This window comes from Salvelinus alpinus, chromosome 21 (assembly GCF_045679555.1).
Source record: "Salvelinus alpinus chromosome 21, SLU_Salpinus.1, whole genome shotgun sequence".
NCBI lineage: Eukaryota > Metazoa > Chordata > Actinopteri > Salmoniformes > Salmonidae > Salvelinus > Salvelinus alpinus.
In genome coordinates this window covers 46,942,377-46,955,820 of record NC_092106.1, presented here as the reverse complement: position 1 = coordinate 46,955,820, position 13,444 = coordinate 46,942,377, and the positions used below count along the sequence as shown (strand labels likewise).

The 13,444-nt window shown below is 41.6% G+C and overlaps 2 protein-coding genes across 3 annotated transcripts; both read right to left on the bottom strand.

Moving 5' to 3' along the window:
* Window positions 1-747: 747 nt before the first annotated feature.
* LOC139548394 (P2Y purinoceptor 13-like) lies at window positions 748-9,935 on the bottom strand. Its single transcript, XM_071358067.1, has 2 exons — window positions 9,828-9,935; window positions 748-4,923 (listed from the first exon to the last, which is right to left on the bottom strand). Exons 1-2 carry the CDS (start codon window positions 9,847-9,849, stop codon window positions 3,875-3,877), a joined length of 1,071 nt encoding a protein of 356 aa, XP_071214168.1. The 5' UTR covers window positions 9,850-9,935; the 3' UTR covers window positions 748-3,874.
* Window positions 8,730-13,078, bottom strand: p2ry12 (purinergic receptor P2Y12). 2 transcript variants are annotated; one of them, XM_071358062.1, is made up of 3 exons: window positions 12,846-13,078; window positions 12,247-12,506; window positions 8,730-12,122 (listed from the first exon to the last, which is right to left on the bottom strand). In XM_071358062.1, exons 2-3 carry the CDS (start codon window positions 12,496-12,498, stop codon window positions 11,286-11,288), a joined length of 1,089 nt encoding a protein of 362 aa, XP_071214163.1. In that variant the 5' UTR covers window positions 12,499-12,506; window positions 12,846-13,078; the 3' UTR covers window positions 8,730-11,285. The 2 variants fall into 2 exon arrangements, with proteins under 2 accessions (XP_071214163.1, XP_071214162.1); XM_071358061.1 differs by having other exon boundaries at window positions 12,247-12,511; window positions 12,846-13,077.
* Window positions 13,079-13,444: the final 366 nt, after the last annotated feature.

The following is a 13,444-nucleotide window of genomic DNA, read 5'->3' as shown; positions in this document are numbered from 1 at the left end:
CTTATAGACCTGTATCTACATCACTGAACTATTCCCACCTCTATCCCTATATTTAGTTAGCATTAGCTTATAGACCTGTATCTACATCACTGAACTATTCCCACCTCTATCCCAATATTTAGTTAGCATTAGCTTATAGACCTGTATCTACATCCTCACTGAACTATCCCCACCTCTGTCTCTATCTAAGTTACATACATAATAGACTTGCCATTTTTGTTTATGACTTTCAAAGTTTCTTTCTTTAACAATTGATGCCAAAGCCGTGAGAACCATTGGCAGTAACAAGGGAGTGTACGTTGCTTGACACATTCATTATTTTTCATTTTCAACTAGTGTACAATACAACGTCAATTGAGTATTGAGCATAAAGGATACCTTATATAATCATCTGACTATTTGCTATAGGGAGTTATTTTAATGATTTGAAGTGACAACCAGCTGAAGTAGGACTGAAGTACTGAGACTGGAGTGAATGCTGAGAGTTGTAGTGTTTAGATAGCAGTACTAATGTGTGTTTTCCTCTGTCTAGGCTCTTTAATTCATTAGCATTATTAATAAGCATTAGTAGTTAATATAATTTTTCAAGTCAATGTAGTTGGTGTCATCTGAATCCTATTTCATTTGAATGGATGTTACGAAACTCACTTCAAATACCTGTTTTTGAGCACTAATGAAATCATAAAACCTTTTTTCTCCATGAATATAAATCTCTTGAGACAACAACAGAAGACAACCCACAAATCTGTGTAAGGCAAATAATCATGAATGTTTTATAACTCTTTATTAAATAGTCAGATACTATAGAACCAGTAAACAAATAAATAACAATTTATTAACTATACTTATAAACCCCATCATAATCTATTTTAAGTGTACCTTGATGAAGCAATGCATAAAACAGCTCAGAGTAAGGATAAGAAGACGCAAGTGAACTAAAGATTTACTCACCTACCTGAAGAGAATCAGTGATCAGACAGGACAGTACTGTGGTGTGGAACTCTGCCACAACGTCAGTGTACAATTCATAAGACTCACACCTTGAATTTCCCTTGAAATACCCAAGAAGGCTCTACATGTCCAGACAGATGCAAATCCAGGGAAATCCAGGGAGATAGAGTGACACTAAAGCAGTGAGAACAGGTGATAATGTTATTGTGACTCTCTAATGCAGTGTATCACTTACCCAACATTATTTAACACAATATAGTCTTGTTTTGACATACTTTAGATTAACCTGACAACCAGAAATATATCTGAAACCTAATAGGACCACTTTATTCCTTTATTGGCATGTAATTTAAATAGTATATGATATGAAGTATACTTTACTTGTCCATTTACATGGAAATTAATTTTGTGATTTCAACATACAAACAAACATAAACACACCATAGTAATACAATATGGAAAACACCGGAAAGCTAATAGTTAGCCCAATGCACACATATTCAGTCCCTGCGGCCTATTGTCCAAACATGCATTGGTACTATATGCAAAAAAACCCACACAATCATCACCGCAATCATCATCGTTACAAACATCATAAAAACAAGATGATGTATTCTGTCTCTTCTCTTAATGTAAATGTGTGGACTTCAGTAGTACATCACACCCCGTGGATTCATTTTGAATATACTAATATACTTTTCCCACATTTTGTTACATTACAACCTTATTCTAAAGTGGATTAAATAGCTTCCCCCCCTAATCAACCTACACACAATACCCCATAGTGACAAAGCAAAAACAGGTAAAAAAAAATACATGAAATATACATTTACATACCGTAAGTATTCAGACCCTTTACTCAGTACTTTGTTGAAGCACCTGTGACAGCAATTACAGCCTCGAGTCTTCTTGGGTATGATGCTACAAGCTTGGCACACCTGTACACCTCCCATTCTTCTCTGCAGATCCTCTCAAGCTCTGTCAGGTTGTCAGGTGTCTCTGCACAGCTATTTTCAGCTTTCTCCAGAGATTTTAGATCGGGTTCAAGTCGGGGTTCTGGCTGGGCCACTCAAGGACATTCAGAGACTTGTCCCGAAGCCATTCCTGCGTTGTCTTGGATGTGTGCTTAGGGTGGTTGTCCTGTTGGAAGGTGAACCTTCACCCCAGTCTGTGGTCCTGAACTCTCTGGAGCAGGTTTTCATCAAGGATCTCTCTCTGTACTTTGCTCCATTCATCTTTCCCTCGATCCTGACTAGTCTCCCAGTCCCTGCTGCACGGGAAGAGTCTTGGTGGTTCCAATCTTCTTCCACTGTGTTCTTGGGGACCTTCAATGCTGCAGAAATGTTTTGGTACCCTTCCCCAGATCTGTGCCTCAACACAATCCTGTCTCGGAGCTCTACGGACAATTCCTTTGACCTCATGGCTTGGTTTTTGCTCTGACATGCACCATCAACTGTAGGACCTTATATAGACAGCTGTGTTCCTTTCCAAATCATGTCCAATCAATTGAATTTACCACAGGTGGACTCCAATCAAGTTGTAGAAACATCTCAAGGATGATCAATGGAAACAGGATGCACCTGAGCTCAATTTAGAGTCTCATAGCAAAGGATCTGAATACTTATGTAAATAAGGTATGTCTGTTTTTAGCAAACATTTCTAAAAACCTGTTTTTGTAAAATCATTCCAAATAAATCAACTCAAATGAAATCAACTTGTATTTATCACATGCACCGAATACAACAGGTGTAGACCTTGCCGTGAAATGCTTACTTACAAGCCCTTAACCAACAATGCAGTTCAATAAATAGAGTTAAGGAAACATTTACTAAATAAAAATTAAAAGTAACTCATTAAAATAGCAACAACGAGGCTATATACAGGGCTACCAGTATCGAGTCAATGTGCGGGGGTAGAGGTTTGTTGAGATAATTTGTACATGTAGGTGGGGGTAAATTGACTATGCATAGATAATAATCAGCGAGTAGCAGCAGTGTAATAACAAATGGAGGATGGGTGGTATCAATGTAAATAGTCCTGGTGGCCATTTGATTAATTGTTCAGCAGTCTTATGGCTTGGGGGTAGAAGCTGTTAAGGAGCCTTTTTGTCCTAGACTTGGCGCTCCGGTACCGCTTGCCGTGGGGTATCAGAGAGAACAGTCTATGACTTGGGCGACTGGAGTCTTTGACAATTTTTTTGGCCTTCCTCTGACACCACCTATTATATAGGTCCTGGGTGGCAGGAAGCTTGTTCCCAGTGATGTACTGGGCCGTACACACTACCCTCTGTAGCGCCTTACGGTCAGATGCCAGGCAGTTGCCATACCAGGCGGTGATGCAACCTGTCAGGATGCTCTCGATGGTGCAGCTGTATAACTTTTTGAGGATCTGGGGACCCATGCCAAATCTTTTCAGTGTCCTGAGGGGGAAAAGGTGTTGTCGTGCCATATTCACGACTGTCTTGGTGTGTTTGGACCATGACAGTTTGTTGGTGATGTGGACACCAAGGATCTCGCTCCACTACAAGCATGTCGATGTTAAATGGGGCCTGTACTGCCCTCCATTATTGGGTATTGTGTGTAGATTTATGAGGGAAGAATTTAGTTATTCCGTTTTAGAATAAGGCGGTAACGTAACATTTCTAATATAAATAGTTGGATAGTACATTACACCTTGTGGATTCATTTCTAGTATAACTAGTTGGATAGTACATTACACCTGGTGGATTCATTTCTAGTATAACTAGTTGGATAGTACATTACACATGGTGGATTCATTTCTAGTATAACTAGTTGGATAGTACATTACACCTGGTGGATTCATTTCTAGTATAACTAGTTGGATAGTTAACCCTACACCAGGGAGTATGATACTCTGTCAAACACAACTTCTCACAACATAAAGTAGATCATTCCAAAGAGTTTTAATTTTCTGTACAGTCACAGGAGTCTCCCTCCTGTGTTGGGGTCTGATTCTCTATTATGTTGGGTCCTCTCCCAGCGAGCCAGCTACAGGTCCCAGGTGAGAGACGGAGCATCTTGAACAGGCTGATCCTGAAGGACTTACACAGGAAGAAGTAGATGAGAGGGTCCAGACAGACGTTCATGGCTGACATCCACAAGGAAATCTTCTTAGAGATCCGTAAGGCAACCTTAGTGCAGCTGGTTCTTGAGGTAACCTGAAGCGAGGTGTAGGAGATCCGTATGGAGTGGTAGGGGCCGAAACACATCAGGAAAACCACCAGAACCAAAAACACACGCACTTTGGTCTTATGCCTCCCTTCATCATTGCTGCTTCCTGATTTCCTGTATGATTGAAAAACCTTCCTTGCTATGCATATGTAGCAGAAACAAATAAGAACACACACCACCCAGAAGATTACGTTGTTTAATTTGACCACGCCACTGTGAAAATCTTGTCCTACGTTGCTCTTCATTGCCATACAGAATTGTTTAGTCTTGTTTGTGGGATCCTGATTGGTCAGGATCATGGCTGGAATGACATTAGTGGCCAACAGCACCCCCCAGATGGAAGCTGACAGCACTTTGCCGAAGACAAGGTTCTGACCCAACAACCTGCCACAGGGCCTGACGATCTTGAAGAAGCGGTCCAGACTGATGAGGCCCAACAGAATGATGCTCATGTACATACAGAGGTAGAAAATAACATCAGAGTAGCGACAGGCAAAGGCCTTCAGAGTCAGTGGAGCGCTGGGCAGGATATTGGCTGCTTTGACAGGGATGGTCAGGGTCATGAGAAGGTCAGCAGCCAGAAGGTTCTTCAGATACACCATGAAGGTAGACGTTGACCGAAGTTGCATGCAGACCCAGACTGCTACCCCATTGATGATGAGGGCAGGGATGAACAACAGGAAGTAGAGACTTGATATAGCCATATTTATGGTATCTTCATTAAAGCCACAGTCCAGTGGAGGGGAACGTGATGCCATTGTGGCTACTAGTTTTGAGGAATCTGCAAATGAGGTTAGCAAGAAAAATGATTAAAATAATAATTAATTTCTAGATTAAAGAGGCAATCTGCATTGGTACATCCATTTTAAGAATTTTGAATAAATTATATGTAGCTATTGCTTCTTGAAGAATACAATTTTAAAATAGAAATGGATCATGTGCTTAGTGTCGTACCCCATCAGAAAAACACCTTCTTCAAAACATTACCGGCTGGTTTCCCAGAGACAGGTTAAACCTAGTCCTAGTTAGCATGTTCAATGAATAATATCTATATATCAATCATTTAACCCTCAACCTACCATTTTGATCCCAAGAAGAAACTATTGGAAAAGCAACAATCATAGCAAAATATAAACTGATTTCTTATTAATCTTATCAATTAATGTTATCTGAAGTAAATATTGACCAAAATGACCGTTAACCTCAATTCCATGTGTTACTAAGCCATTTGTTTTGGAATTTTAGGATGCTTTTAGGTATACAACATATATTGTAAAATGATTTGATAAAATATTTGGCCTTTACTATTAAAGCCCACGCATCGAATTACACATTCAGAAATCGCAAAAAAGACAGTAAACAAACGTATCATAAGAAATAAGGTTTTGAAGTTGCTGTCCTATATTTTGGAGGTGTTTAGAAACATCTCCATACGTCCATTCATTTGTATGGGTTACCTTCAGATGGTTTAATATCTATATATATCTCCATACGTCCATTCATTTGTATGGGTTACCTTCAGATGAAGGTTTAAGGACTTCAGACGAGTCCCATGGAGCTTGTGGGGATCATAGAGCAAAACGGAGAACACCATTTTGTTCGTGTGAGTTGTAATATTTAGGCCAAACCGTTCGCTACAGACGTTTCCATGAGACTATTTTTTTTTGGGAGGGTCTGAAAAACAAAGCTGCAGCTCGGCCACCTTCCACTGCAGATGCAGAAGGCCGACATAGACGGATGCTGTGGATTGAGACGCAGCCCATGCAAAAAAAAACAGTCATATAGCACTAGATCTGATCACTCCAATATGGGTATCCCTCTGCGCAGCAGGATATATTCTGAGGAAGGATTTCAAATTAGTCCTGTGTACCGGGTAGTGCTGAGACTGCGGCTGACCCCCTTAAATACTGTAGTAGCCGACATACTACATCCACCTCTTCCTTTTCTCAGCTCTTCCAGAGAGGATTAGCTTGGTAAGAGCTCTAAGTTAGAGTGTATAAGAGCAGAAGTGTACCGGCTGCTATTCAATAGCTCGGAGCAGCTAGTGTGGGAGTGAATGATACATTTAGGGACAGACAGTGTACATCAGACCACAGGAGGAGAAGGCGACACATAGACGTATAGGACAGCTGAACACCAAAACAGACTACAGGAGGAGAAGGCGACACATAGACGTATAGGACAGCTGAACACCAAAACAGACTACAGGAAGAGAAGGCGACACATAGGCGCCTAGGACAACTGGACACACTAATGATAGAAGAGACACATAGTCTGCTGCTTCTAATAAAGGCAAACATAACAAAGAGTACATTAGCACACTAATGATAGAGGGACACATAGTCTGCTGACATTAACACACTAATGATAGAGGGGCATATAGTCTGCTGCTTCTAATAAAGGCAAACATGCCAAAGACGTAGGCCTATAGGATAGACAGACATATATTATTTTTAGGACAAGAACGGGTCCTGCCACCATTATAACCTAACTGAAACCAGACATGGGCGTTATTGGGCGTAAACAAGCAGGAAGCCTAAACTAAAAGATAATGGTGGAAAGTATCTTCGTTTGCATATGTGAGGGACTCATATGCTGTATGTGTATAAATACAAGAGCCAGGGCTCTGGGAAACGGTGTGTGATCCGCGGACCATCCCGGCTTGTGATACGTTGTATTAAAAGCCTAAATTGAATTTACAAGTTCTTGTAAGCGTTATATTTTGAACCGATTTTCCACGACACTAGCTAGTTAGCCTCTCTATCAGAAGACTCTATCAGAAGTGTACCAGCTTCTATTCAATAGCTCGGAGCAGCTAGCTAGTTAGCCTCTCTATCAGAAGACTCTATCAGAAGTGTACCAGCTTCTATTCGATAGCTCGGAGCAGCTAGCTAGTTAGCCTCTCTATCAGAAGACTCTATCAGAAGTGTACCAGCTTCTATTCGATAGCTCGGAGCAGCTAGCTAGTTAGCCTCTCTATCAGAAGACTCTATCAGAAGTGTACCAGCTTCTATTCAATAGCTCAGAGCAGCTAGCTAGTTAGCCTCTCTATCAGAAGACTCTATCAGAAGTGTACCAGCTTCTATTCAATAGCTCGGAGCAGCTAGCTAGTTAGCCTCTCTATCAGAAGACTCTATCAGAAGTGTACCAGCTTCTATTCAATAGCTCGGAGCAGCTAGCTAGTTAGCCTCTCTATCAGAAGACTCTATCAGAAGTGTACCAGCTTCTATTCAATAGCTCGGAGCAGCTAGCTAGTTAGCCTCTCTATCAGAAGACTCTATCAGAAGTATACCGGCTGCTATTCAATAGCTTGGAGCAGTTAGCCTCTCCATCAGGGTGCTCTGCTGTCCATCCATTCGGTTTTGGTTTGTGCCATCTCCTTTGGGTTCTTTCCTTGTTTTTACTGCTTGTGACAGTGTACCAACCCGGGCGATACTCAGTTTGGTCTACCAGTATTGCGGCGCTGAGGGTTTTGTCCACCAGAACCCTCACGGTTCTAGCCTTCGGGTTCGGGGACCGTGCCTAAGATTGGTAGACTGTGTATGTTCCACTCAGCCAGACTTGCAGTTCTCCCCTGAGAGTAAGCCAGGTGTTGGGGAGGTGCACCAAGTTCTCATCTCTCACAGGGCGTGTCTTGCCCAGACACTTGCGTTCCACAGTGAACGAGCTATGCAAAGTAGCTAGCTTAGCGAGAGATGATCGTTGCAGGACTAAGCACAGTTACAGTATAAACACACTTTCCCTTTAAATCCCGCCAACCCGAACCCTGTCGTATATAGCAAAAAAATGAAGCCATAAACGTGACGTGAGGTAGAATGCCCTGCCCCTTCACGGTCAGGCAGCTCACACGCCACGTCTCCTCCTTCACAGAGTGTATGAGACTAAGGCTGATACTGTAGGTCCGTAGTAATCTTTACTATTATCCAGTATTGCACAGTGTCTACTATAGGACACAGTATTGGCTGAATTATTCTTCCACAAGGAAAAGCTCCAGCCATTCATGTCTCCTGTCCTTCAGATAGTGTATGAGACAAAGGCTGGTACTGTGGGTCCTATGCTACACTATAATACAGTATTGCGCAGTGTAATCTACAGACACAGTAATATTACACTGTTGGCTTCATTCTCCAGTATTGGGTTTATGCTAGACTAACCATAGTGATATTACATTGGTGTTTTTTCACACAGTTGCTGGGTGGCAATAGTTTTCTGTTACAGTATTTTACAGTACAGACAGTAACTATCTTCGTTTCCCATGGAAACTCACATCTCATCTCTATTACAGTTTGTAGCTGTTGTTAATTATAGTTCTGTTGCACACATTTACAGTACAAAGAGTAACTATCCTAATTATTATTATTTTTTTAACGTTACTTAGATTGACTCACAGGTGCGTCAATAGACACTTATGTATTAATTTGCATATTCTATCAAATTAAATGTAGTTTTGAACAGTTTTGAGTTTTGAACAGAATTTTGGCATATTTATGTGGTAAAAATGTAGCCCTTTCCTGCTGTCAGTTACCAAAAGCACCCTCTTTGGCCTCATGGGTGGAATGTTATTAATATTTTTCATAATTAATCGAGATTATAAAAAATTTAACAAGACAAAAATCTGGTGTTTCTATGTCAAACTGTTTTGTTATATTTCAGTCTTCTGTGCAAACTCAAAATGTAATACATTTCAACTCTATATCTGACATGGTACAGGTGTCTTCTTTGTTGTAAGTCCATAACCATGTGTGTGAAGTGTAGACTTTTGTTTCAAAGTGGATTTGTTTAAGACGACCAAGAATCTGCAGTAAATGTTTTAGAGGACGTACACAACATTTTGAAATATACTTAATTGTATTAAGAAAAAGCCATTCAATTCACTATCTTGAGAGTCATTGACCAAAATATGGCTTTGTTTTCTTTATCTATTTACCCTACCGACAACATCTCTGCTAGTGAAACAATGGGAGTGGTAGGGGCTACATTTTCTAAGCCACTTCAAACCAAATGGTATAGCACTCAAAATAGCATAACAAGTTGTCCATATAGAATATTGGAGGTTATATAACGGGTGGGTCTAATCCAGGATGCTGATTGGTTAAAACCGCATTCCTGCCGGTGTCTATTCCACAAGTTAGCACTGCCTAAATCTATGACGTTGAAATGCCTATTTAATCTGTTCCATCTCACTGCGCAATCCATTGTCTCATCTGCCCAGCCAGGCAATTTATAAACTTGATCTCCACTGTTAAAATAATTTTAAAATGAAAAGCTGAAATGTCTTGAGTCAAAAAATATTCAACCCCTTTGTTATAGCAAACCTAAATAAGTTCAGGAGTAAAAATGTGCTTAACAAGTATTCCTTCAAAAGTCAAAAAATGTATATACCAAACACAGATTGCCCCTTTAATGTTTTTTAAATTAAAACATAAATTTGACACCACAATGTGGTTCATTTTCATTGTGTGAATTAATAGTTTATTGTTATTGCAAAATACAATTGAAAGCATAAAGTCTAATGATTGTGATTCATAAAGTTCACAAGAAACATTTCTCAAAATAATTCAAAGCTTATTCTTTCTGTGTCAAAGAAATCCTTTTGTCAGATTTGGTTAATTTACGTACAATATTATTTAAGAAAAAAAATGTCTATGATGTGTTATTAGACATAAATAAAGTCAGGAAACTCACCGGTGAAGTTGTGAAAAAACATCTTATCATGGAGGAAAGTCACTACGATGTCTATGCTTACGTGTGAGTATGTTACTGCGATGTATCGGGACTGTGTTTGCTACGTCACCTAATACACTTCCTGAAGACGGGGAAGTGGTAAGATAGGAGCTAACGTACAGGGTTAGTTATCAATATCTTTGGCTTTTGACCACAACTGAAAAAAAAGCTGCCCTTGTTTGTCAAACTTCTTATAATATAACAATATCATGCAATTTAACAGATGCTTTTATCCAAAGTGACTGACAGTCATGCATGCATATATTTTATGTATGGGTGGCCCAGGAATCAAACTCACAATTCTGGTGTTGCAAGAGCCATGTTCTACCAACTGAGCCATATGATGGGAGAATTGGTGTTGTCACGAATGGTGAACTACTGCTGCTGATAGCATCTGCACATGCAAATAGTATTTCTCCCACCAGTGACCTGCATTCGGCAGGTTAGGGAGGTTATGTATGTTTGGTCATATTTTCACAGGGAGGTTGGTGTTTAAAAACATTTTTTATCCTGGAACTAATTATTATTTAAAAGATCAGACATGTGTTGATCCCATGTTTCTCTCTCTCACACTCCTACACTATGCACACACATCATTTCTTTCACATGAACTACTGTTTTCACATTAACTTTCAACTGTCTTTAGAAGTGTGGTTTTTACTGGTGTCGTTTCACATCTTGCTGCTTCCCCGGAAAGCCTCTGGCCACTCACATTTTTTTTTTTTGGTTCCTCTGTGGTCACTGTACTGCAGCCGGTAGCAGCCTCCCACCTGCCCTTAGGCCAACTGTTAATAGGTTGTACACTATCTGTCTAAACATACAGAACATCTGGCTTTCAATGCATCAGATAAATCAGGGTATTTTCCCCCCTCGGTATCATAGTGTTTTGTTGAAGAATGGTTAAAGACATGGATCAACGAATGGGAGAGAAAAAATATTTAGATTTCACAAGTTTATGTAGTATAGAATGTTTTGCTGTACATTATAGGCACACGTGCTGTGCCATGGTTACACATAATTACATGTCTCTTATTTTAGTTCCTAAAGCCTAAAAAAGAATGAGGTCAAAGCAGAATGCCAGTATGGGGAACTAAGCTGTTATGAGAGAGACAAGGTGACTTCCTTAGGAGATTTCCTTTGGCATGAGGTTATGGTGATGTTTAGAGGAGGTTATGACATTCTACAAACTGTTACAGACTGGTATTACAGACTGGCGATACAGACTAGTTTGCATATTATTGTAATTATCACTGGTCTGTGCAGAGTTTCCTACTCTACTCTTTCCATTGCCCAGACAGAGTTACAATCGACACACAGTTCAGTTCCCGTCAGCTTTCCAGTAGAGGGCAGTATGATCCTCTGTGAAACATTCATCAGACCACCATACATGGAGGTCCTCCAGAAGAGAGCTTTAGTTCGCTACAGACAAGCAGAGGAGTCTCCCAGAGGGGTACTGCCCGTGTTGGGGTCCGGCCCTATCCCAGTGAGCCAGCTACAGGTCCCAGGTGGGAGACGGAGCGTCTTGAACAGGGTGGTCCTGAAGGACTTACAGAGGAAGAAGTAGATGAGAGGGTCCAGGAGGGAGTTGAGGGAGGACAGCCAGAGTGTACTCTCCTTTAACTGGAAGAAGAACAGTTTGAGGTTGCAGTCAAACATACGTCCCCGGGTCTGGCTCATGGTGTACGGCACACGGGAGAAGTGGAACGGCACGAAGCACACAAAGAACACGGCCAGCACCAGGAAGACGTTTGAACTCACAGTCTTTCTCCGGGGCTGGCGCTGCCCGTTACCAGTACCAGCTCTGCTTGCTCCACCAGCACGGAAAGCGTTGGCGCGGGCGTAGGAACTGTACAGCTCTTTGGTGATGAGGGCATAACACACTATCACCGTCACCAGGTTGCCCCAGAAGATGACCTGGCACACATGGTTGACCACCTCATGCCAATGCAGCCCAGCCGCCGTCTTCAGATCACTGCACTTGAAGTAGACCGAGGTGGGGCTGCGGCTGGTCAGGACCATGTTGGGCAGGGAGAGGGCCAGCAGGGAGCACCAGATAACCAAGGAGAGCAGTTTCCTGTGGGACAGACGGGCCGCGTTGGTCCCCTTGAAGGGCTGGAGGGTCTTCCTGCAGCGGTCGATGCTGATGAGGCCGAAGAAGAGGATGCTGATGTACATGGTGAGATAGAAGAGCACAGAGGAGACACGACAGACGAAGACACGCAGACCCACGGACGCCATGTTGGAGTCAGACAGCACCTACAGGAAAAACACATTCATTTAGCAAAGTCAGTGATTTAATTGATGTTTTTTCATACTTTTTTCATAGTTATCAATATTCTAACTTTTATTAATATTATGATTATTATAATTGTAACTGCACCTTGAAGGGGAAGGTGAGGGTCATGAGGACGTCGGCCACCACAATGTTCTTGAGGTAGATGATGAAGTGGGAGCGGCTCGGGATGCTGAAGAACACCCACACTGCCAGGCCGTTGAGGGACAGGCCCAACAGGAAGAGGAGGGAGTAGAGAACAGGAAACACCACAGTCTTCAGCACGTTATCACGGGAACAGCTGCTGTTGGTGTGGTTGTGATTGACAGGGGTCAGGGCGAATCCTGTTGTGCTGTCCATATCTAGGGCTGTGCTGTATGAAGCAAAATAAAATACTGTACACTTCCTCATTTCATCCATTACTTACTGTAATGATGACTGGCTTAGCGATAATATAGCTGCCCTCCCATACAAAGCAAGTTGTTTTGATATTCAGAATACATTAGTACATTGAATTAAAAAATGATGATGAATACACTCACAAAATGCACTGCAGATGAACTTTGGAACCACGTACAGCCAGAACGTTTTTTTTTTTACAATTAACAAAGCTTAAAATGTTTAACTATCAAAATTACAAGAGTTGTAATATCTTATTCCATTTTGTTTTGGGTGTAAGCCTGTCTGATGTGTCTAAGTGAACCCACCTGAGTAGGCCAGGGGCAGATTGAGACTGACTGGTCCTGATAGAGGATCCTGGAGGACCGTGACTTCTTCTCTCTCGGCAGGTTGGATTCGTTAGACACTCTACTTGGAATGTAGGGGTTTGGGCTCTTTAAGACAGAGCATGAAAATACCCTTCTCTCTCTGTCTCTCTCTCTTTAAATCACTGTCAATCTGATCTGACACTAGAGCATAGTGACAAAATGTGTGGAGATGTTCTCTCCTCTCTCTCTCTCTCTCTCTCTCTCTCTCTCTCTCTCTCTCTCCCTTCTGCTTTTGTTTCCGGTCATGCCATTCAGAGGAAAGACAGTCTGGTCCCCCCCCAGGATCCTGCAGTCCACAACACCCTCGCATGAATGTTATCCTGTTGCACAATCTGGCCATCAGCTGATGTGTGTGTGTGTGTTAGTACACGGTACACTGAGTGGACAAAACATTAAGAACACTTGTGGAGTTGCACCCCCCCTGTTTTTGCCCTCAGAACAGCGTCAATTCGTCGGGGCACGGACTCTACAAGGTACTAAAAGCGTTCCACAGGGATGCTGGCCGAAGTTGACTCCAATGCTTCCCACAGTGTCAAGTT

Bases quoted from the DNA above. Each gene is read 5' to 3' on its own strand.
- LOC139548394 (XM_071358067.1), bottom strand. From the start codon at position 9,849: ATGTTTTTTCACAACTTCACCG. The intron at 4,924-9,827 runs GTGAGTTTCCTG...CCTCATTTGCAG, and splicing joins GTTTTTTCACAACTTCACCG to ATTCCTCAAAACTAGTAGCC.
- p2ry12 (XM_071358062.1), bottom strand. From the start codon at position 12,498: ATGGACAGCACAACAGGATTCGCCCTGACCCCTGTCAATCACAACCAC. The intron at 12,123-12,246 runs GTGCAGTTACAA...TTTTTCCTGTAG, and splicing joins CCCTCACCTTCCCCTTCAAG to GTGCTGTCTGACTCCAACAT.